This window comes from Salmo trutta, chromosome 6 (assembly GCF_901001165.1).
Source record: "Salmo trutta chromosome 6, fSalTru1.1, whole genome shotgun sequence".
Lineage (NCBI taxonomy): Eukaryota > Metazoa > Chordata > Actinopteri > Salmoniformes > Salmonidae > Salmo > Salmo trutta.
In genome coordinates this window covers 31744596-31770983 of record NC_042962.1, presented here as the reverse complement: position 1 = coordinate 31770983, position 26388 = coordinate 31744596, and the positions used below count along the sequence as shown (strand labels likewise).

At 39.5% G+C, this 26388-nt stretch overlaps 1 protein-coding gene across 2 annotated transcripts in view; it reads left to right on the top strand.

Moving 5' to 3' along the window:
- LOC115195861 (succinate--hydroxymethylglutarate CoA-transferase) overlaps positions 1-26388 on the top strand; it is a 205227-nt gene that overhangs the window by 14166 nt on the left and 164673 nt on the right. For both annotated transcript variants that reach the window (XM_029756179.1, XM_029756178.1), the window contains exons 6-8: positions 5922-6042; positions 10079-10170; positions 11022-11165. In XM_029756179.1, the coding sequence (XP_029612039.1) occupies positions 5922-6042; positions 10079-10170; positions 11022-11165 (357 nt within the window). The remainder of the gene's footprint in view (positions 1-5921; positions 6043-10078; positions 10171-11021; positions 11166-26388) is intronic.

The following is a 26388-nucleotide window of genomic DNA, read 5'->3' as shown; positions in this document are numbered from 1 at the left end:
TTGAAGGCCAATAGGTCACTGTGCAATAGCGAGCAGTCGTTTTCTCACGGTCTAGCTAGATAGCTTTTGTTGTTGACTAGTTTGCATGGGCTTTTTCAGCTAGTTGGCTGTCAAAATTGCACTGATAAACAATGGGGAATTGTAGCCTCCTCGTCCTTCTGCAGCTTGCCTGCCAATGCATGCCTCTCCCAACCATGCACCCAAGCTAACTGGTTAAAGTTGGCTAGCTTGCTAGCGAGCTACTTCCAGACACAAATGAGAGAACACCTTACTCTGACCATTTTACTCACCGTAGTAGAGCTGGTTAGGCTGTTTACATTTTATCTGGAGCGTTCTTGACTAACTTACTTTTTTGTCTATGTTTACTGACACTTGTCATATTCAGCGGATGTTACGCGTTTGTAAAATTCACCAGTTGTTCTGCGCCCTGGCATTCTCAGACGAGAATGCTCTGAAATTTGAGTTGATCGCCAGAGTGAATTTGCAAACAAAAGGGATATGCGAACTGGATAAGTCATTCAAGTTCTTGTTAGCTAACCAAATGACACCTGCATCTCTAGTTGTGTATAGCCACTGGAAAACGATATGATTGGAAAAAGGCAGTCACTCACCCACTCCTCTAAAAATGTTAGCTAGCTAGGTGCTAGGAGGATGTCATGCCAATCCTCCTAGCATGACATCCTCCTAGCACCTAGCTAGCTAACGTTTTTAGCTTGCTACATTAATAGATACGCTAGCCTATTTGCCACGTTATGACTGACTTGTGATCATTGCCCTTGCTAGTTTGATTTTATTGCCATCCCAGCCTTAGTTACATTCATCTTTTTTTTTCCAGAATATTGAGTAATTTAAACTGAAACAGTGTATCCCGAATGGAGGCAGCAAACAATGTACCAGGCCAGCTGTGATTTACAACCTGATGACAATATTTTTTTGGACTACCAAGAAATGTATTGGTGAATTAAATGAATCATGCATTGAAATGCATCTATCTATTCTGCCGAAAATGCCTTAGTGTACATCACGGAACATTGAGTCAAATACAAACTTATTTTAAAAATGTCTTTATAAAGTTGGTATTGAAGCACAAAGTGGGAATTTGATATTTTTTACTAATATTATGATTGTCTGTCTGCTTTCATATCTGCAAATTAGTTCAAACGCAGTCAGTTCCACTTTAAACTTTAGGTCACCGGTTACTTTGTGTGCTAAACATGAAATGTTTTTTTGGAATGGAAGTAATAACTACACTACTTTGATACACATCAGTAGGGATTAAGAAGTGAGTATAGGCAATGCTCACTGAAAAGTAAGTGTGTATACGGTTTATACCTGCGTATAGCCTCCGCTACACCACTGGCCCTTTGTGTTTTACAGTGTGCTAGTATTACGGTTGCTGTTCTTTCAGAATCACGAACCTGTCACACACTGAAGGCCTATAGGTTCACCATTGCGCGAACATGTCTATAATAGATATAAATGCTGTTATAATGTATTACTGTTTCAAGAAAGGAGTGTTTTGGCCTGGCAATGCAGTTTTATGTGCTGACTGAATGGAAGCGGATGATTTTAGTTTTTTTTTTACTCGGCTTCTCTCAAAGAAATTACAAATACTCACTGTCCAAGACCGAGTACAAATGTATCCGACACTGAGACAAGACTAGGACTCAATGTGGTCTCGAGACCGGACTCCGGTGGTCTCTAATAGAGGTCAACCGATTAATCGTAAATGGCCGATTTAATTAGGGCCGATTTCAAGTTTTCATAACAATCGGAAATCGGTATTTTTTTGGACGCCGATTTTTATATATTTTTTTATTTTTAAATATATATTTAATTTTTTAAACCTTTATTTAACTAGGCAAGTCAGTTAACACATACTTATTTTCAATGACGGCCTAGGAACGGTGGGTTAACTGCCTTGTTGAGGGGCAGAACGACAGATTTTTACCTTGTCAGCTTGGGGATTCAATCTTGCAACCTTAGGGTTAACTAGTCCAACACTCTAACCACCTGCTTTACATTGCACTCCACGAGGAGCCTGCCTGTTACGCCAATGCAGTAAGAAGCCAAGGTAAGTTGCTAGCTAGCATTAAACTTATCTTATAAAAAAACAATCAATCATAATCACTAGTTAACTACACATGGTTGATGATATTACTAGTTTATCTAGCCTGTCCTGCATTGCATATAATCGCTTAGGTACACATTGCTCCAACGTGTACCTAACCATAAACATCAATGCCTTTCTTAAAATCAATACACAAAAGTATATATTTTTAAACCTGCATATTTAGCTGAAAGAAATCCAGGTTAGCAGGCAATATTAACCAGGTGAAATTGTCACTTCTCTTGCGTTCATTGCACGCAGTGTCAGGGTATATGCAACAGTTTGGGCCGCCTGGTTCGTTGTGAACTAATTTGCCAGAATTTTACGTAATTATGACATACCGTTGAAGGTTGTGCAATGTAACAGGAATATTTAGACTTAGGGATGCCACCCGTTTAGATAAAATACGGAACGGTTCTGTATTTCACTGAAAGGAAAAACGTTTTGTTTTCGAGATGATAGTTTCCGGATTCGACCATATTAATGACCTAAGACTCGTATTTCTGTGTGTTTATTATAATTAAGTCTATGATTTGATAGAGCAGTCTTGACTGAGCGGTGGTAGGCAGCAACAGGCTCGTCACTGTGCTTCAAGCATTGCGCTGTTTATGACTTCAAGCCTATCAACTCCCAAGATTAGGCTGGTGTAACCCATGTGAAATGGCTAGCTAGTTAGCCGGGTGCGCGCTAATAGCGTTTCAAACGTCACTCGCTCTGAGACTTGGAGTAGTTGTTATTTATTTGTGGCTAAATTGATAGTCTTTATGTATTAAGTTAAAATAAGTGTTTATTCAGTATTGTTGTAATTGTCATTATTATAAATAAAAATTTAAAAAAATGGCTGATTAATCGGGTTTGTTGCCCTCCAAGTATCGGTATCGGCATTGAAAAATCATAATCGGTCGACCTCTAATCTCTAGTACTACAACACTGGGTTGTACTATCCTCACCTCTTGAAGACTACAGTCTGAACAATTGCACACATTTAGCTCTATCATGAGTTACAGTAAGTAACTGCATGCTTTTCAAGACCAGTAAGCATCAATTGTGTAATTTCAGATATGTGAGGGTAGCTACACTATATCTCAATGTTGGCCACCATTAATTTGATATGAGTGATATAAAAGTGAACTATACCTGACAAGTAAGAGTGGTTTACGTTTGGTTTCCCATCCTTTGTGGGCTCTCCCTGTCAAGCAGAAGGGTGCATTTGCCGATATATTGTTAGCCTATAATGTTTACTTTGCAAGCTACCAGTTTAAACTTTGTACAGTTGACTAAACATATAGTGGGAAGTAGACCTAATGTACTTTTTTTCTTCAGCCAATGTAGCCCTACCTAGCGAACATCCCCTTTTCAACATGTTTGTTAAGTGTTTCACCGTTGCTGCTGACAGACATGATGGGCTACATTGATTGATGGACCATGTCACTATTGCTAGTTATTAACAAGCGAACAGCCATCTAGTTTATCCCTGGAAATCTAAATATTGTTTGATTTGCTTGCATATAGTGGTGATGACGGTAGTGCGACTGACAATTTATACCAGGATGAGGATTTGCCGACGTCAAGCTCTTTCGATGCCAATGTAGCTCTTTGAGATACATTGGCAGCGAGCATGTTAAGACTAAGGTGGGGAGATACTGATAATTGAGAAGAGAATTGTATTGGATTCAGCGTTTGTGTACCATATCTCCTAGAGGTCTGATCCAAGAGTTTGATCAGACCATTTCTTACATGAATATGTCACTTTGATTTGTCTTGCCTTCCATGTCAAATTTTATAAAATGATTTGCATTTTAATGAGGGAAATAAGTATTTGACCCCTCTGCAAAACATGACTTAGTACTTGGTGGCAAAACCCTTGTTGGCAATCAGAGGTCAGACGTTTCTTGTAGTTGGCCACCAGGTTTGCACACATCTCAGAAGGGATTTTGTCCCACTCCTCTTTGCAGATCTTCTCCAAGTCATTAAGGTTTCGAGGCTGACGTTTGGCAACTCGAACGTTCAGCTCCCTCCACAGATTTTCTATGGGATTAAGGTCTGGAGACTGGCTAGGCCACTCCAGGACCTTAATGTGCTTCTTCTTGAGCCACTCCTTTGTTACCTTGGCCGTGTGTTTTGGGTCATTGTCATGCTGGAATACCCATCCACGACCCATTTTCAATGCCCTGGCTGAGGGAAGGAGGTTTTCACTCAAGATTTGACGGTACATGGCCCCGTCCATCGTCCATTTGATGCGGTGAAGTTGTCCTGTCCCCTTAGCAGAAAAACACCCCCAAAGCATAATGTTTCCACCTCCATGTTTGACGGTGGAGATGGTGTTCTTGGGGTCATAGGCAGCATTCCTCCTCCTCCAAACACGGCGAGTTGAGTTGATGTCAAAGAGCTCCATTTTGGTCTCATCTGACCACAACACTTTCACCAGTTGTCCTCTGAGTCATTCAGATGTTCATTGGCAATCTTCAGACGGGCATTTATATGTGCTTTCTTGAGCAGGGGGACCTTGCGGGTGCTGCAGGATTTCAGTCCTTCACGGCGTAGTGTGTTACCAATTGTTTTCTTGGTGACTATGGTCCCAGCTGCCTTGATCATTGACAAGATCCTCCCGTGTAGTTCTGGGCTGATTCCTCACCGTTCTCATGATCATTGCAACGCCACGAGGTGAGATCTTGCATGGAGCCCCAGGCCGAGGGATATTGACAGTTCTTTTGTGTTTCTTCCATTTGTGAATAATCGCACCGAATGTTGTCACCTTCTCGCCAAGCTGCTTGCCGATGGTCTTGTAGTCCATTCCAGCCTTGTGTAGGTCTACAATCTTGTCCCTGATATCCTTGGAGAGCTCTTTGGTCTTGGCCATGGTGGAGAGTTTGGAATCTGATTGATTGCTTCTGTGGACAGGTGTCTTTTTTACAGGTAACAAGCTGCTGTTATGAGCACTCCCTTTAAGAGTGTGCTCCTAATCTCAGCTCGTTACCTGTATAAAAGACACCTGGGAGCCAGAAATCTTTCTGATTGAGAGGGGTGAAATACTTATTTCCCTCATTAAAATGCAAATCAATTTATACAATTTGTGACATGCGTTTTTCTGGATATTTTTGTTATTCTGTCTCTCACTGTTCAAATAAACCTACCATTAAAATTATAGACTGATCCTTTCTTTGTCAGTGGGCAAACGTACAAAATCTGCAGGGGATCAAATACTTTTTTCCCCCACTGTATATGTTATTTTCTGGAACTACTACATGTACCTATCTCATTGTCATAAAATTATTAGAGATACACAAATTGTTTTTGCACCCACCATGCGTCATGTCCGCAATGGTCAGGTGAGATGAAAACGTGTATATTTTCGAATGTGCATTGGGAGCTTTAACCGTGTGCGGGCATTCTTGTTCTATACCAATACATGTTTACTATCATGAAAATGCAGTTACTTGCTGTATAACTCTTATAGTTCAGACTATGATCTTCTTCAATAGGTGACTATATTAAAACCGAAGAGTTATAGCTAACATTTATTTAACAATCCCTTGAAAATGAAACGTAGTTGTCAATGGTTTAGCGTAGCTGGGGGTGTCCTTGCCCCTCAGCAGCCAAATCAAACGCTCTGCACCGCATTGTGACGTTTTATTGATAACGACCTATTCTCCACATTACATTCTTATACATGGAATCATGCTAGAATGACCACCACATTCCATTCCAATCTTTCTCCCGATGATATGTGGGTGCATTGACATTTTGAATGACGATTTGGGTGACAATATACAGCACAGTAGAAACAGACGTAATGGGCTGCATTACTCAGCTTGCAGGGATGTGTGATGTCCTTGTGGAAAACTATCTTCCTGGAAAGCTTGCTCAGATGGGCCTTGGCTACGACGATGTACACAAAGCAGCCCCGAGACTGGTGTATTGCTCCATTTCAGGTACCTACCTCTGGCTCTGTGCTCATTCCTCTACACCCAGCTTTCAAATAATTCCAACATTATATTGAACACCACATACACCTTTCTGTAACTCCATTTCTGTGATCAACATGTATGAAATACTTAGCATCAGAAAACCTAATAAAATCTCTGAATCATTTTGATTGTGATTTATATTTCCACACCCTGAAAGTAATGTATGGAAAGGGAATTGACCCCAACTCTGGGTTTTAGCTAGTCAAGTTGCGTGTGTGTGGTGGAGCTGTAATTTATGGCTTGCAAATCCTTAGTTAAGGAAATGTAATGACTGGGTGACAATTTCTACTCCATTATGTTGATGCCTCTAAAGAGTGCTCTTTTTTTTGTTTTGCATGCTGTCAATCTTTACTATCCATGTTTTCAATTCATTTCAGTTTACTGTCTGCATTATTCACTCATAAAGCAAGTGAGGCTTCATGTGAAAATTGCTCCGTTGCCACACTAATCTGTAACTGATGGCGTATGTCCCCACGCTAGAGATTGGTTTCGCGTGTGGGCAAGCTGTAAATCCTGGAATCTTGTCACACTCTGTTCAAAAACCCACGTCACCGTATCCTGTGCAGTGATGTTGTGTCACCTTGGCATACCCTTCTGTGTTGAAGTGGTATCGCTATATGTTATCATGGGCCTTTTGCGTCAAATCAGATCAAAGTAAATGCCTAAAGTTCTCATTAATGGTCACAAGAGGGAGCCTAACACCCTAGTAAACATGTATTCCCCTGAATTTCTAGTTTCTTCAAACACCACAGTGTCAAGATAGTGTCAACCATTAGTTCATACCTCTTGTCTTAGTACCCACATACGTCAGATGTGGTGAGTTGGTTTAAGATTTGCCATTTTATTCCCTGTGGTAAGGAAAGCATTGAATTGCAGATAGTTTTAATTTCCCCAAGTCTTGTTGGAAGATTACTTATGTTGCCAAATTTCTAAGCCCCCTTTTCTTGTTAAATGCTGGAGACATTACCCACGAGGCCTTGGTAAATTGTGGATGGTAAACACTACAGTGAAATTGGAAAGATTTACAATGCTCATGTTGAAATGTTTAATTTTGCTGGATTTAGACAACTTCCTTTTTTGAATCTGTAACTAATGTGTTTTGATTAGCTTCATGTGGCCTTTGGCTCATAAACCATTTGAGTTTTTTGATGTCTCCAGATATTTATAGAATAGCTTTTTTAACCTTATTTACATCCATATACAGTTTTCAATTTCAAAGTTGTTTTAAAGTGTTCTGATCTTTAGTTTGAGCACTCACCCAGGAAAATATACCTTTTATCCACCCCTATTTTTGATTTACCTTCTTAGCTTTATGTTGCAATCAAGTGAAAAGGAAACCATTTATGCCTGTGACAGTTTAAAATACATTTTAGTTCACTTAATGAGCCTGCTTGCTTTATGTGCAGTGCAATGATGTCGTCATTCGATTTATTTTTGCTTATTGGTTGATTGCCTTGGACTTGCGGGCAAATTTAGTGACCTTGTGGCAATTTTGAGCAGCCATATTTTATTTGGATATTTTGTTTTAACTAAGCAATAATACATGGAGTATGATTGCTTATGTAATCTTTCAGATCCCAGTGATGGCGCATATTGGCAGTCCCACTCATGGAAACGACTTAAGACAGAGTGCCACTTTGCAAAAGACTCAGCAGTTTTAGTGTCAGAAGTGGTTGAATTCTTCCAATATATTTAGCCTGCTGTTTCTAAAAATGACAAACTGTAGCCTTGCATGATATGTCCTTGCCAGTAACTTCAATGGCATTGTCACCCGACAATATATACTGCTTAATAGAATATTGTGTATCTTTCTCTTTTTCTTAAAAGGGTTATGCAGACGCACATAGTCAAGCTATGTTGTGACCTCTTTACAAGATGCTTAGCTCCTTACAAAACATGGCTTAAACACTTTGTGGCCACACGTCTGCCCAGTTTTTTTCCAAGAATCAAATTTGAAGACCGTGAAATATGGTTAGATTTTTTTTTTCTCCCCTGGAGTGCTTATTTTGATTGGGCTGCAGTGGCTATAGCTTAGTACACGTAAACACTCCTGATTTTTCTTCTGCAATGTCTGTTTTATGGGCTCAATCAAACGAGCAGTATTCCTTTCCCCTGTTTTAGTTAGTTTGTGTTATGCAACATACTGTATGTTTTCAATTTATTCCTTAAAAAAACATCTGTCTGCATAAGGTGGGACCTTGTAAGCTAAAAGTTACTTGCTATTATTGAATTAATTACGTCTTGAGCTGACACAAATCCTAGTCCCTGAAATCGGATAGTAGGCTGTTTATAGAAAAAAATATATGATTTTATTGTACTATATAAAACTGTCAGAAATATAAGTATGACATATGGCTGGTTTCAGCTTGCCGCTTTGCTTCAAATTATGTGCATTATACTGCAGTACAGTGGATGTCAGCGATACTACATTACCTAGTTTCATAAGAATCCCTGCTAAATGTCTGAAGCTCATGTGATTCACACAGTTCTGTGTCAGGTAGAGAGAACTGCAAGATGATGTTTTACTCGTCTGTTCTGGGAGAATCCAAAAACATGCATTTCGTCTCTGTAGGAATTTATATTTGCCCCCCAGACTTCTTGAAGGTAGACTCCGCTATATGACATCTCTACTGTATCTATCTTTTTTTTATAAGGATTTATAATTTCATAGTACATTTTAAAGGTATAAGACAAATAATCCGTCATGTCATGAACCCTCTGTTTGAAATAATATTTGTGATGGATTCAAAGGGTGAAAATACTTTTTCATTCACATGAATAATTCATATCATTTATTTGATACTCAACATTTTTATAGAAAAAAATAAACATTTGTGTCATGTATTTGAGCCTGTGCTGTGCCAATTCAGTAAGTCTTATACAAATATGGACTACAGCTCCCAAGCTTTCTGTGGATATAAGGGTTTACTAGTCTATTCTTTATGGCCCTCTCTATACTTTCTTATATCCCGGAATAGCAAATATTGATTAATATCACTCCAAGGCTGTCAGCTCAATTACATTTGCCCAGTGTTGACATGGGACAACAGAGTTGCAATTGTGTTTACTTTGTGTAAAGGGGTTAATTATTTAGTGTGACTTTTCATAGGGGTTAATACCATGCTGCTGTTGTATAGTACAGAGGGGTTAGATGGTTTGTGTGTGTGCTTCACATTTCTGCCATGGTATAGAGGGGGAAAGGTTTCATGCTGAGGCTACAGAGTTAAAGCTACGATGTGACCTTTTTGGAGGCGACCCAACCAAATTCACATAGACGTGAGTTATAGATCATTTGACATGTGAGTTATAGATCATTATCATTGAAAGCAAGTCTAAGAAGCAGATCTGTTATGTGTGCTATTTCTATGCTGTTAGTTCTTAGTGGCAATATGTAACTTTTTGGGAGATGCTGACCAAATGCACTTAAGTTATAGATCAACCACTCTACTTGAAACCAAGTCTGAGAAACGGTAGAGCTGTTCTATATGCGCTATTTCTATGCTTCCCATTAAGTTTTGTTTTCGCGTACTTTTTCGGTTTTGTACACCAGCTTCAAACAGCTGAAACAACAATATTTTTGGTTATGGAAAATATATTTCACAGCGGTTTAGCTGGTACAATGATTATCTATACTTTACTTGCTTATTTTGTCACATAAACTGAAATTAGGCGAACTATTAAAAGTTTTGGCAACCAGGAAATGGCAGAGCGATTTCTGCATAGTGTACTTTTAATAACCCATCACTTGTTAGTGTGCTTCTGGCTTAATCATGATCAATTGGCTCAGGGATTCGAAACAGCGACCTTTCGGTTACTGGCCCAACGCTCTTAACCGCTAGGCTACCTGCCGCCCTAATATTTGTAGAATAAAGCAATAAGGCTCGAGGGGGCATGATTTATTGTAAATATACCACGGCCTAGGGGTGTTCTTAGGCATGAAGCCAAAGTCCTGCTATGGGAAAGCCATAGTGTGTGTGTGTGTGTGTGTGTTGGTTCCAAGGCTATGGACAAACTGGGCCGCTGTCCCAGCGACCAGGGTATGACTCAATCGCCTCTGCTGTCTCTGGCATGATGCACATCACTGGCCCTGAGGTGAGTATGTTTCTCTCCCCAAGATATACACAGTGTACAAAACATTAAGAATACCTTCCTAATATTGAGTTGCACCCCCTTTTGCCCTTAGAACAGCCTCAATATGTTGGGGCATGGACTCTACAAGGTGTCGAAAGCGTTCCACAGGGATGCTGGCCTATGTTGACTCCAATGCGTCCCACAGTTGTGTCAAGTTGGCTGGATGTCCTTTGGGTGGTGGACCAATCTTGATACACACGGTAAACTGTTGAGCATTAAAAACCCAGCAGTGTTGCTGTTCTTGACACAAACCGGTACGCCTGGCACCAACTCAAATACCCCATTCAAAGGCACATTTGTTGTTTTGCCCATTCACCATCTGAATGGCACACATGCATGGATTGTGTATGAATTGTCTCAAGGCTTCAAAATTATTCTTTAACCTGTCTCCTCTTCATCTACACTGATTTAAAGTGGATTTAACAAGTGACATCAATAATACTGACCTGGTCAGTCTGTCATGGAAGAACAGGTGTTCTTAATGTTTTGTATACTCACTGTACATTGTTTTCAACGTACATATTTTACTTTGACATGCATGACTACAATGTTTTACAGTAATTATAATTTAGCGTGTCCTCACCTGGGATTTGAACTCACAACTCATCCATACAAAGATTTATACATTCACTACTGTAAGTTGCTTTGGATGGAAGTCTGTTTAATGGCATATATTATCATTTCTATGACTTCTGATTTGATTCTAATGATTGCTGGGCTTGAATTACTGGTTAATGATGTAGGTTAATGACATAGGTAAGGTTGTTAAGAATTTATCAATATTTTATTTTTATACTTGTTCTTTTGCGCAGGATGGGGACCCAGTTAGGCCGGGCGTCGCAATGACTGACCTGGCCACAGGACTCTACGCCCACGGAGCCATCATGGCCGCCCTGCTGCAGTGTCACAGGACAGGAAGGGGTGTTCACATTGACTGCAACCTGCTTTCCACCCAGGTAACTCACGTTTACCAATAGTCTGGTTGAATCCAGTCCCTTAATAATGTAATAATGATATGGCAAAATGAAGATTTCTGCCTAAATAGACATACCCAAACGTAATAACTGGTAATGCTGCATAGTTTTAGAAAGGTCTGGAACTCACCTTTCTGGTAAAAATAGTTATAAATTGCTGAGGTCTACTCACTTTTGAAGACTAGCTCAAGGACAGTACAAATATTATAAAAGTATGAAAAATCCTTTTTTCCCCCTATTTAATCAGTGGGGCAATAGAGCTTGAAATGACTGAAATGCTTTCTAAATATAGTAACAATCAAATTATAAATGACTTACTATAATATTTCACCTTTCGTATAACTGTAAAATAAATATGATCATATTTAGTTGACAGTAACCCTAACCCTGACGACAGAGATGCCAAACGTCTCCTGAGCGGCACTGAGACACCATTCAAATGTGTGCAGACTCATTACAACTCAAGCTTTAACTTGTTGTTAATCCAGCCGCCGTGTCAGATTTCAGAAAGGCTTTACGGCGAAAGCAAACCATGTGATTATCTGAGGACAGCGCCCAGTACACAAAACATTACATACAGTTACCAGCCAAGTAGATTCGTCACGAAAGTCAGAAATAGCAATAAAATTAATCACTTACCTTCGATCTTTGTATGGTTGCACTCACAAGACTCCCAGTTACACAATAAATGTTTGTTTTGTTTGATAAAGTCCCTCTTTATATCCAAAACCTCCATTTTGTTGGCGTGTTTTGGTCAGTAATCCAATGGCTCAAATGCAGTCACAACAGGCAGACAAATTCCAAATGGTATCCGTAAAGTTCGTAGAAACATGTCAAATGATGTTTATAATCAATCCTCAGGTTGTTTTTAGCCTAAATAATCGATAATTTTTCAGTCGTCAATATACAAGAAAAATAAGAAAGGTGCGCTCTCAGGTCGCGCTCAGAAAACAGCTCTGGGGACATCCCACTATCCACTCACTCAGTTGTAATTCTCCCTAATTTTTCAGAATTAAAGCCTGAAACAATGTCTAAAGACTGTTCACAACTAGTGGAAGCCATAGGGAATGGAATCTGGGTCCTATCCCTTTAAATGGTGGATAGGCTTTCATTGGAAAAACAGCCATTTCAAAATAATGGCACCTCCTGGATGGATTTTCCTCAGGTTTTTGCCTGCCATATCAGTTCTGTTATACTCAGACATTATTATAACAGTTTTGGAAGCTTTTGTTTTCTATCCAAATCTACCAATGATGTGCATATCCTAGCTTCTGGGCCTGAGTAGCAGGCAGTTTACTTTGGGCGCGCTTTTCATCCGGAGGTGAAAATAGTGCCCCCTACCCTAGTGAGGTTAAGCACAAAGTGATTTCATCCATCTGTGACCAAGAGACAGATGTTGTGCAAGTATCTCTACTTGCACATCATCATCTGCACATCTATCACTCTAGTGTTAATGCTAAATTGTAATTATTTTGCCACTATGGCCTATTTATTGCCTTACCTCCCTAATCTTACTACATTTGAACACACTGTATATAGATTTTTCTATTGTGTTATTGACTGTATATTTGTTTATCTCATGTGTAATTCTGTGTGGTTTTTGTCACACTGCTTTGCTTTATCTTGGCCAGGACGCAGTTGTAAATGAGAACTTGTTCTCAACTAGCCTACCTGGTTATATAAAGGTGAAATAAAAATTAAATAAGATAAAGTTACAGAATCCCTGAAGCCCAAGGCAAAAAAAATTATAAACTTACTCTTGGAATTATCTTTTTTGGAAGACTTAGTATCTTGCTTAGTATCTGGTTAGAATGACAAAGTCATTTGAACAACTTAATTGTTCTTTTGTCTAATTAGGTCTAACTTGTTATACAGGTTTTTTTTTTTTTAATCTGTTTGAATTATGCTCTGCTCCACTTTCCCACTTACAAACTCTGGCATTCAAAGGAGCCCTGCTTTAGGCTATCAAGGAACTGTCAATGAATAATCATAATCCTTCTAAACCCCCCCCCCCCTTTAAACATTTTTGATGCACTATTGTAAAGTGGTTGTTCCACTGGATATCATAAGGTGAATGCACCAATTTGTAAGTCGCTCTGGATAAGAGCGTCTGCTAAATGACTTAAATGTAAATGTAATCAATGTATGGAATACGTGAATTAATGGCTGCAGCAATCATTACACGGTTTGACAAGCTGCATAACAAAATATATATTTATATATTAATATATATATTATTTAATATTATATATATATATTAATATATATATTAATATTATATATATATATATTAATATTATATATATATATATATATATATATATATATATATATATATATATATATATATATATATATTTAAATATTAATATATATATATTTATTTAAATATATATATTTATATATATATTTAAATATATATTTATATATATATTTATATATATATATTTATATATATATATTTAAATATATATATAATATTAATTAATTCTCATTTGAATGACTTAGTATCTAGTTTGAATAACTTAGTATCTCGTTCGAACAACTTAGTGTCATATATATTTATTAATAAATATATATATTAATATATATATTAATATATATATATTTATTAATAAATATTAATATTATATATAATATTAATATATATTAATATATATATATTTATTAATTCTCATTTGAATGACTTAGTATCTAGTTTGAATAACTTAGTATCTCGTTCGAACAACTTAGTGTCATATATATATTTATTAATAAATATATATATATATTAATAAATATATATATATATATTAATAAATATATATATGACACTAAGTTGTTCGAACGAGATACTAAGTTATTCAAACTAGATACTAAGTCATTCAAATGAGAATTAATTAATAAATAAATATATATATATTAATAAATATATATATATATATTAATAAATATATATATGACACTAAGTTGTTCGAACGAGATACTAAGTTATTCAAACTAGATACTAAGTCGTTCAAATGAGAATTCCAAGAGTACATTTTATTTATTTTTTGGTTTCAGGGCTTCTGTGAAGGTGATCTTGTTTCAATTCTACAAAGTTATTTTGTGTGTTTTTTCTTTTTGAGAGCTATAAATCTGTCTGAGAACATCCCAGCAAAATGAAACTACTATTGTTACATCCGCTACACTCTCCCGATTCATATGCACTATTGCAAGCACAGCTGTGAGTTTCGCAGGCATGATCCCTTAAAATAGCACATTTGAATCGGGACAACCAGCGCTTTTAAGGAACAACACAACAGTAGAGGTAGTATGCATAGAAATAATTAACTGTATTTACAGTGCCTCCAGAAAATATTCACACCCCTTGACATTTTCCAAATTTTGTGTTACAGCCTGTATTTAAAATGGTTTAAATTTAGATTTTATTTGCATAGACTTACTCTGTGTGCAGTAAGTGTTTTTAACATGATTTTTGAATGACTACCTCATCTCTGTACCCCACACATATACAATAATCTTTAAGATTTTCAGTCGAGCAGTGAATTTCAAACAGATTCAACCACAAAGACCAGGGAGGTTTTCCAATTCCTCGCAAATAAGGGAACCTATTGGTACTACAAAGATACAGACGTATTTCCTAACTCAGTTGCCGGAGAGGAAGGAAACCGCTCAGGGATTTCACAATGCGGCCAATGGTGACTTTAAAACAGTTGTAGAGTGTAATGGATGTGATAGGAGAAAACTGAGGATGGATCAACAACACTGTAGTTACTCCACAATACTAACCTGATTGACAGAGTGAAAACAAGGAAGCCTGTACAGGATTTAAAAAAAATGGTAAACATGCAACAAGGCACTAAAGTAATACTGCAAACAATGTGGCAAGGCAATTTAACTTAAATCTGTTTGAAAATCTATGTCAAGACCTGAAAAATGGTTGTTTAGCAATGATCAATAACCAATTGGACGTAGCTTGAAGAATTTTTTTTTAAGAATAATGGAAAAATGTTGCACAATCAAGGTGTGGAAAGCTCTTAGACATACCCAGAATGACTCACAGCTGTAATTGCTGCCAAAGGTGATTCTAACATGTATTGCCTCGCAGAATACTTCTCAAATGTTTTTTTTTTTCTTTGACAGATAGTGCAGATAGTCTCTAAGGTGCAGGTCTCTCCAGGGAGACCGCTAGGATTAGCTGTTTAGCAGTCTGATGGCCTGGTGGTAGAAGTTGTCTTGGAGCCTGTTGATCCGAGACCCAATGCGCCGATACATTCTGTGGCTCGGAAGACTGGAGTCCTTGATGATCTTTCAGGCCTTCCTCGCCTGGTGTAGATGTACTGGAAGCCAGACAGCTCGCCCCCAGTGATGTATTAGGCCATCCGCACCACCCTCTGTAGAGCCTTCCAGTTGAGGGCGGTGCAGCTGCCGTACCAGGAAGTGATGCAGTCGGTCGAGTTGATCTCGATTGTGCAGCTGTAGAACGTCTTGAGGATCCGAGGGCCCATGCTGAATTTCTTCAGTCTCTGTTGAACCTTCTTCACCACAGAGAAGCATTTATCTTGGCACCACTCTGCCAGGGCTCTAACCTCCTTCATGTAGGCTGTCCCGACATTGTCGGCGATCAGGCCGACTACCGTCGTGTTGTTTGCAAACTTAATGATGGTGTTTGAGTCGTGCATGGCCACGCAGTCATGGGTGTACAGGGAGTAGGGTTGAATATTTTCCCGGTATTTTACAAATGTTCCATCCCGAGAAGAAATCACTTTTCTCCCGGGTAACACGGTATTTCTCCCCAAAACCAGAAGTGTCATTCAAAAGCATTATAAAGCATATAAATAGGTCTGTCTGGATTTGATTAGAGCTTTGATCGAAAGTTCAACCTGATGCTACATGAGCCATATATTAAATAAAACATTTTAACACTACATTAAAGACATTTAATGAGCTCAAGCCCAAATGATTGTGCCGTTATCCAATACATACAGTGCCTTCGGAAAGTATTCAGACCTCTTGACTTTTTCCACATTTTGTTACGTTAGAGCCTTATTATAAAATGGATTAGAGTTATTTTTCCTCTTCAATCTACACACACTATCCCATAATTACAAAGCAAAAACAGGTTGAGACATTTTTGTAAATGTATTAAAAATTGCGAACGGAATTATCACAGTTTACATGAGTATACAAAACCTTTACTCAGTACTTTGTTAAAGCACCTTTGACAGCAATTACAGCCTCAAGTCTTTTTGGGTATGACGGAACAAGCTTGGCACACCTGTATTTGGGGAGCTTCTCCCATTCTTCTCTACAGATTCTCTCAAGGTCTGTCAGGTTGGATGGGGAGCGTCGCTGCACATCTATTTTCAGGTCTCTCCAGAGATGTTCGATCGGGTTCAAGTCCGGGCTCTGGCTGGGCCACTCAAGGACATGCAGAGACTTGTCCCGAAGCCACTCCTGCGTTATCTTGGCTGTGTGCTTAGGGTCGTTGTCCTGTTGGAAGGTGAACCTTCACCCTAGTCTGTGGTCCTGAGCGCCCAGGAGCAGGTGTTCATCAAGGATCTCTCTGTACTTTGCTCCGTTCATATTTCCCTCAATCCTGACTAGTCTCCCAGTTCATACCGCTGAAAAAACATCCCCACAGCATGATGCTGCCACCACCTTGCTTCACTGTAGGTATGGTGCCGAGTTTCCTCCAGGCGTGACGCTTGGCAGTCAGGCCAAAGAGTTCAATCTTGGTTTCATCAGACCAGAGAATCTTGTTTCTCATTGTCTTTTAGGTGTCTTTTGGCAAGCTCCAAGCGGGCTGTCATGTGCCTTTTTTACTGAGGAGTGGCTTCTGTCTGGCCACTCTGCCATAAAGGTCTGATTTGGTGTAGTGCTGCAGACGGTTGTCCTTCTGGAAGGTTCTCCCATCTCCTCAGAGAAACTCTGGATTTCTGTCAGAGTGACCGGGTTCTTGGTCACCTCCCTGACCAAGGCCCTTCTCCCCCGATTGCTCAGTTTGGCCGGGCGATGGACACCACTGTGTTCTTGGGCACCTTCAATGTTGCAGGAAGTTTTGGTACCCTTCCCCAGATCTGTACATTGACACAATCCTGTCTCGGAGATCTACCGACAATTCCTTCGACCTCATGGTTTGGTTTTTGCTCTGACATGCACTGTCAACTGTGGGACCTTGTATAGACAGGCGTGTGCCTTTCCAAATCATGTCCAATCAATTTGAATTTACCATAGGTGGACTCCAATCAAGTTGTAGAAACATCTCAAGGATGATCAATGGAAACAAAATGCGACTGAGCTCAATTTCAAGTCTCGTATAAAAAGGTCTCAATACTTATGTAAGTATTTTTGTTTTTATTTGTAATAAATTAGCAAACATTTCCAAAAACCTGTTTTCACTTTGTCATTATGGGGTATTATTTGGAGAATGATGAATTAAAAAATATATCTATTTTAGAATAAGGCTGTAATGTAACAATGTGTAAAGTGTGTAGACAGCCGTGATACAAACTGATGTGAATTCTCTCGTGAGATAATGTGGTCAGCATTTGATCGTGATGTATTCCAGGTCGGGAGAACAGAAAGTCCTTAAGGGTTTTTACAATACTACAATCACACCATGAGTTGTTGAACATGAAACATACCCCTCCTTTGCTCTTGGTGGAATGAATCCATTCCCGCTAAGCATATAATTTGAGCTACAAGACCAATAAGAAAGCGATACTTGGGAACATGTATAAATAATCTCTCAATGACTGTGTAAGCAAATCTTATGTTTTTGCTGTCTGACCACATGCTGTTTTATTTCATTGGATGTTTAAGAGATCAAATCAATTTGTCACATGTGCCGAATACAACAGGTTTTGACCTTACAGTGAAATTCTTACTTACAAGCCCTTAGCCAACAATGCAGTTAAGAAAAATACCAAAAATATTTGAAATAAAAGTAACATAATTAAAGAGCAGCAGTAAAATGACAATAGCGAGGCTATATACAGGGGGTACTAGGACGGAGTCAATGTGCGGGGGCACCGGTTAGTTGAGGTAATATGTACTGTAGGTAGAGTTATTAAAGTGACTGCATAGATAATAACAGAGTAGCAGCAGCTAGAAGGGGGGGCAATGCAAATAGTCTGGGTAGCCATTTGATTAGATGTTCAGGAGTCTTATGGCTTGGGGGAAGAGGCTGTTTAGAAGCCTCTTGGACCTAGACTTGGCGCTCCGGTACCGCTTGCCGTGTGGTAGCAGAGAGAACAGTCTATGACTAGGCTGGCTGGAGTCTTTGCCAAAAAATGTTTAGGGCCTTCTTCTGACACTGACTGGTATAGAGGTCCTAGATGGCAGGAAGCTTGGCCCCAGTGATGTACTGGGCTGTACACATTACCCTCTGTAGTGCCTTGCAGTCGGAGGCCGAGCAGTTGCCATACCAGGCAGTGATGCAACGCGTCAGGATGTTCTCGATGGCGCAGCTGTAGATTTTTTTTTTTTTGAGGATCTGAGGACTCATGACATCTTTTCAGTCTCCTGAGGAAGAATAGGTTTTGTCGTGCCCTCTTCACGACTCTCTTATTGTGCTTGGACCATGTTAGTTTGTTGGTGATGTGGACGCCAAGGAACTTGAAGCGCGCAACCTGCTCCACTACAGCCCTGTTGATGAGAATGGGGGTGTGCTCGGTGCTCCTTTTCCTGTAGTCCACAATTATCTCCTTTGTCTTGATCACTTTGAGGGAGAGGTTGTTGTCCTTGCACCCTACACGGTCAGGTCTCTGACTTCGTCCCTATTGGCCGTCTCGTCTTTGTCGGTGATCAGGCCTACTACTGTTGTGTCATTGGCAAACTTAATGATGGTGTTTGGAGTCGTGCCTGGCCATGTAGTCATGAGTGAACAGGGAGTACAGGAGGGAACTGAGCACGCACCCCTGAGGGGCCCCCGTGTTGAGGATCAGTGTGGCAGATGTGTTGTTACCTACCCTTACCACCTGGGGGCGGCCCGTCAGGAAGTCCAGGATCCAGTTGCAGAGGGATGTGTTTAGTCACAGGGTCCTTAGCGTAGTGATGAGCTTTGAGGGCACTATGGTGTTGAACGCTGAGCTGTAGTCAATGATTAGCATTCTCACATAGGTGTTCCTTTTTGTCCAGTTGTGAAATGGCAGTGTAGAGTGCAATACACTGCATCATCTGTGGATCTGTTGGGGCGGTATACAAATTGGAGTGGGTCTAGCTTTTCTGGGATAATGGTGTTTAGACATGCCCAGCTTTTCAAAGCACTTCATGGCTGCAGACATGAGTGCTATGGGTCGGTAGTCATTTAGGCAGGTTACCTTAGTGTTCTTGGGCACAGGGACTATGGTGGTCTGCTTGAAACATGTTGGTATTACATACTCAGACAGGGAGAGGATGAAAATGTCAGTGAAGACACTTGCTAGTTGGTCAGCGCATGCTCGGAGTACACATCCTGGTAATCCATCTGGCTCTGCGGCCTTGTGAATGTTAACCTGTTTAAAGGTCATACTCACATCGGCTGCGGAGAGCGCGTTATCACACAGTCGTCCGGAACAGCTGATGCTCTCATGCATGTTTCAGTGTTACTTGCCTCAAAGCGAGCATAGAAGTGATTTAGCTCGTTTGGTTTGCTCGTGAGACTGGGCAGCTCCCGGCTGTTTCCCTTTGTAGTCTGTAATAGATTGCAAGCCCAGCCTCATCCGATGAGCATCAGAGCCGGTATAGTACGATTTGATCTTAGTCCTGTATTGAAGCTTTGCCTGCATGATTGTTTGTTGTAGGGCATAGCGGGATGTCTTATAAGCTTCCTGGTTAGAGTCCTGCTCCTTGAAAGCGGCAGCTCTACCCTTTAGCTCAGTGCGGATGTTGCCTGTAATCCATGGCTTCTGGTTGGGGTATGTACGTACAGTCACTGTGGGGACGATGTCATCGATGCACTTATTGATGAAGCTAATGACTGATGTGGTGTACTCCTCAATGCCATCGGAAGAATCCCGGAACATATTCCAGTCTGTGCTAGCAAAACAGTCCTGGAGCTTAGCATCTGCTTCATCTGACCACTTTTTTTATTGACCGAGTCACTGGTGCTTCCTGCTTGTAAGCAGGAATCAGGAGGATAGAATTATGGTCAGATTTGCCAAATGGATGGCGAGGGAGAGCTTTGTATGTGTCTCTGTGTGTGGAGTAAAGGTGGTTTAGAATTATTTTCCCTCTGGTTGCACATTTAACATGCTTGTAGAAATGAGGTAAAACAGATTTAATTTTCCCTGCATTCAAGTCCCTGGCCACTAGGAGCGGTGCCTCTGGATGAGCGTTTTCCTGTTTGCTTATGGTCATATACAGCTCATTGAGTGCGGTGTTCGTGCCTGCATTGGTTTGTGGTGGTATATAGATCGCTACGAAGTATATAGATGAGAACTCTCTAGGTATATAGTGTGGTCTACAGCTTGTCATGAGATACTCTACCTCAGGCAAGCAAAACCTTGAGACTTCCTTAGATATCGTGCACCAGCTGTTCTATCCTGCCGATAGTGTATAACCCGCCAGCTGTATGTTATTCATGTCATCGTTCAGGCACGACTCTGTGAATCACAAGATATTACCGTTTTTAATGTCCTGTTGGTAGGCTATATGTGCTTGTACTTCGTCCACTTTATTATTCAGCGATTGTACGTTGGCCAATAGTACTGATGGCAAAGGCAGATTAGCTACTCGTCGCCGGATCCTCAAGGCACCCCGATATCCTTCCGCGAAACCTCCATCTCGTTCTCCTGCGAATGACGGGGATGAGGGCCTGTTTGGGTGTCTGTTGTTAAATCCCTCTTGGCGACTCATTAAAGAATAATTCTTCATCCAATTCAAGGTGTGTAATCGCTGTTCTGATGTCCAGAAGCTCTTTTCGGTACTAAGAGACAGTAGCAGTAACATTATGTACATAATAAGTTAGAAACAATGTGAAAAAACAAACAAAATAGCACGGTTGGTTAAAAGCCCATGAAACGGCAGCCATTCCCTCCGGCTTCATCTTGTCTGACCTAACACTTTCTATTTGCTGAACTGTGTCGGATGTCCTCAAAGTTGCTACACATAGTGATTTTGATGGTACCTACGCTATTCAGTGCTTGTTTTCTCACATACTGAAATTGAGCGAACTGTGTAGATTTTTTAACTACCAGGAAATGAGCTATTTCCACTAGATAACACAGCCACAAAGTCAGAACGCTTTCTCAGTTTTACAACCGATGCTGCTCTGGCGGGAGAAATTAATAGGCGAATATCACAGCTATCCACAACAATGCCGGATAAGTACTACTGTAAAACACTGTCATTCCACTGTTAGTGAAATAATGTTATGGACATTTTCTGTAATTACAATGTAAAAATTAAAAATAATGTGTTGGTGCTTTTAACTTTTAGTTTGATAACTGTTCAGTTAGGAAATGTGCTATGATGTATTTTTTGTAGTAAATAAATCCATAATATTTTTATACAAAATCCATGGTTTGTTTTTCCCCACAGTCAGCTCTTTTGCAGCTACACAGTAAGATTTGGCCATGCGCAACCTTTGTTCCACTGTATTATTAGTGTCCACAAGCTTTCTGGTCCTATAGTTTCTGAGCAAAACTTTGGTTTTGCTGTTAGGATGACTGCCCGTTAGACCCAGTCGCCACAATGCCTGAGATCTGAAAACACTCAGCATACACTAGACCTGATTCAGTGACTATCAATAGAGATTCTGTCTCCTGTTGAGAGCGGAGACCAGACCGTTCCGGCGCCAAGAACGTAATTCCATTTGAATCAATGGAGTGTGAAGAACGTCCGCGTTTACATGTCGGCCCGGCACTTGTGTCTCTCCTGACAGCATGTTGCCGTGATCTCTCAGACAGGATGAGTTCAAAGCTGGATCATGTTAGGCTCCTTGTCTGCGTATTAATCTGAGGGATGACACTGTTGCTTTAGGAGAATGGTTTATGTCGTGCTCTCGTTTCTCTCACATCGTAACATGGGACCCATGTGACAATAAAGCTCCACTCGGGGACATTGATAAGGCATGCAGAGTAATCGGTCTAAGAAGCAGGCCTTGTTTAAAAAGAACTTGGTGCTTTTTAAAATTTCACAAGATGGATCGATTAAATGTAGGCTTAACTCACAGGCAATCAGTGAACTAATTATTCAACTGTCTTGACATTGCTGCAGGGTATCGGTAGATATTGGTTTTGTAGCAGTCTTTACACATTTTGATGGCTGTGGTTGCTGTACCCTGGAGGCCCCACTGAAGTTAAGGATCCCCATCCTTCAAATGTGAGAGGTGTCACTTGCACTACTAGGCAGAGAGGACATTTGAGATTTACTGAAGCCCTTACAAATAAATGTCCTCCTGGAACAGTACGAAAGCACATCGTATCATCTTTGTGAAAAATATATATTTTCCTCCCACCAACGCCTGAAACATTCCAGTGTAACCTTTTCTATTGTCTTATCGTGGCAGGTCGAGGGAATGGTAAAGCTCAAAAAACATTTGCGAGGCTGTTTTCTGCAGATTGCGGGTGGATTGAACCAAAATAAACAAATTTAAGGAGTCCTTAGGGAACTAACCCTAATTCACCCCTTTCTCACAGCAGATCTGATGTCCTTGTTCTGTGCCATACATCACTTGGCCAGGGACTGTTAAGTCATACAATGCCTTCAAAGTATTCACACCCCTTTACTTGTTCTACATTTTGTTGTGTTACAGGCTGGAATGGATTAAAAGCAGATTAAATTGAGATTTTGTCATTGGCCTACACGCAATACCCCATAATGTCAAAGTGGAATTATGCTTTTAGAAATTTTACAAATTAATTAAACATGAAACTCTCTGAAATGTCTTGAGTCAATAAGTATTCAACCCCTTTGTTATGGCAAGCCTAAATAAGTTCAGCTGTAAACATTTGCTTAACAAGTCGCATAATAAGTTGCATGGACTCAATCTCTGTTCAATAAAGTGTTTAACATTATTTTAGAATGACTACTTCGTCTCTGTACCGCACACATACGATTAACCTAAAGGTCCCTCAGTCAAGCAGTGAATTTCAAACACAGATTCAACCATAAAGACCAGGGAGGTTTTCCAATGTTCGCCAATGGGTAAAAATAAAATACATTGAATATCCCTTTGAGCATGGTGAAGTTATTAATTACACTTTGGATGCTGTATCAATACACCTAGACACTACAAAGGTACAGGCCAGCTTCCTAACTCCGTTTCCAGAGAGGAAGGAAACCGCTCATGGATTTCGCCATGAGACCAGTTAGAGTTGAATGGCTGTGGTAAAACTGAGGATGTATCAACATTGTAGTTACTCCACAATACTAACCTAAATGACAGTGAAAAGGAAGCCTGTACATAATAAAAATATTACAAAAGATGCATCATGTTTTGAAACAAGGCACTAAAGTAAAAGTGCAAAAACTGTGGCAAAAGAAATTGACTTTGAGGCCTGAATACAAAGCGTTATGTTTGGGGAAAACACAACACTCTGAGTACCACTCTTAATATTTTCTAGCATGGTGGTGGCTGCATCATGTTATGGGTATGCTTGTCATCGGCAAGCACTAGGGAGTTTTTTTGGGGGGTGAAAAGAAACGGAATAGAGCTAAGCACAGGCAAAATTGTAGAGGAAAACCTTGTTGTCTGCTTTCCAATAGACACTGGGAGACATTCACCTTTCAGCAGGACAGTAACCTAAAAAAAAAAGCCAAATCTAGACTGGATTTGCTTAGCAAGATGACATTGAATGTTCCTGAGTGGCTTAGTTACAGTTTTGACTTAAATTGGCTTGAATCTATGGCAATACTTTAAAATGGCTGTCTACAACAACTTGACAGAGCTTGAAGAATTATTTAAAATAATAATGTGCAAATATTGTACAATCCAGATGTGTACAGCTTAGACTTACCCAGAAAGACTTCTGTAATCACTGCTAACATGTATTGAGATGTACTTATGTGTGATTTACTTATGTAAATTAGATATTTCTGTATTTCATTTTCAATACATTTGCAAAAAAATATATAAAAACATTCACTTTGTCATTATGGGGTATTGTGTGTCGATGGGTGAAAAAAAAATAAAAGTATACATTTAATCCATTTTGAATTCAGGCTATAACAACAATGTGGAGTAAGTGAAGGGGTGTGAATACTTTCTGAAGGCCCTGTACATCTCTACATCAATGGTAGGTTTTCCACATAATACACTTCTGAGGTACAAGATGTGGAGGTACATACGCATCAAAGGCAGGTATCAGATTAAGTTCATTTATGTGCGCTAGGGAGGGCAATCAGATGTCATAGAATCATAAATTGGCTAACTACCCACAGTATAAAAACTGCAGTATGCCTCATCTGCATAACAGGTAATTAAAATGGATGGTATTGTTTTATAAATAAATAAAAATGCGCTATTATTGAAAAATATTTAGTTTTGAACTATTACATTTCAACTTTCAAAGCTGCATTTAGATTTAAACAATTTCTTCCTGCTGAAGACAATTTTGACTCTGATTTGTTGAATCCTGCAATTTGAATTTTGTTCAATAGGGGCTTTGAATATTTCCAAGAATCTATGTGAGAGAGTTGACTTGTATTGCCCATTCTCACTCGTGAGCCTTCATATTGTATCAGACCATGTTGCAGAAATAACCGATCAGACTCTGTGTCCTTGGATGATACAAATTCACACAAAGGATGTGGTTTTGGGAGGTAGCTCCAATAATACAATTGTTTGTTTGTTAAGGGTAGGGAATTCTTCCTTGGAAGTTTTTTTTTCTCCACCCTTCATTCATTTCTAAATGCACCCACTAATCAAACAAGGCAGTCGCCTGATATCTGGGGTGGTGTGTGTGTGTGTGGATTGTGGTCGATGCATAAAGTCACGTCTGAGGCTTTTAGGTCATGGTTGCTGTGGTCGACCCCTGGGCTGCCAGAGATAAATATGTTTCCCCTCCATGTCCAAGTGTGCATTCCTACTGATGTCTTGTGGCCACAGTAATCTAACCTCTGAGCAATTTGATGGTGGCTGGACACAAACGAGCATAAAGGGATGGCCAATCCTGATGACCTTTTATTCCCAATACTTTGGCTAAAAGGGTTGCCAGATGCATAATTATCAAACATATTTTTAAACTTTTTTTTATCACATTTGAAGTTTGTCTTTTCTGTGGAGATGGGTTGCCTGATGTAGAACATCCAATATGGTCATTAGCTGACAGTGAGTTAAAGGTTATACATGTAACATTTCCACCTGCATGTAGCGCCAATTTGTCAATTACATACCAGTAGTAGCAAAGGAATAGAAATCCATGAGAGAACGTTTTAGAACGCAGCATGATACTGCAAATTACCTTTTCTGTAACTAGTCGGTCCAACTGTTGTTTTGTGTACAACTTTGTATATTATGATTTGTTCCCATTCTCGATAGCAAAAATGTTAGCAATACAGTTTTGGATCATTATATGAAGTTAAGAAGCAGTACTAAGACATTTCAGGTTGTTCTAAGCAGTGTCTTAAAAAAATGACATTTAAGTTATGGCTGAAATATTACTTATTGCTCCTTTTAATATATATGTATTATATAACTCTTGCATTTACATATAGTATATTTCCAAAGCCAATTGCAGAAGTTTCTCATTTCAATATCAGAGTTTGGTGCATATTAACCAGCGGGTTAAATTTGGCATATAACATATTTTAATTATGTGATTTTTCTGGTTGTTAACTGATTTTGTGGTTGAGAAGAAGACGTTTGCCTAAAAATACAAACAAAATTATGCAACCATTGTTCAACCTGAGCATGATGTCATTGCAACCAGTTTACCACTGTTTGTCACAATATTAAGTGGTTCTTTAAACTCAGAAACAAATCCTTTTGAAATAACATCTGTTAATACTCTGAGGTTAATGTAAGGATGAGCTTTTTACAATCATGGTTTGGAATATAGACACAGACATTACATGTGTAACCATGATTGCAGGATTGGCTTTTGAGTGCAAACAGTTCTCATGATATGGAGATGTCAGTGCCAAGGCAATGCAGCCTACAATCTGCTCACAATATGGATATTTAATTCTAAGGAACATTTGAACACACATCTGAGCATATTCTTAAGGTTACAGAACCGAGACTTATTTGATATTGTTCTCCAACCATGTTTTGATTTCTATAGATGAATGCATC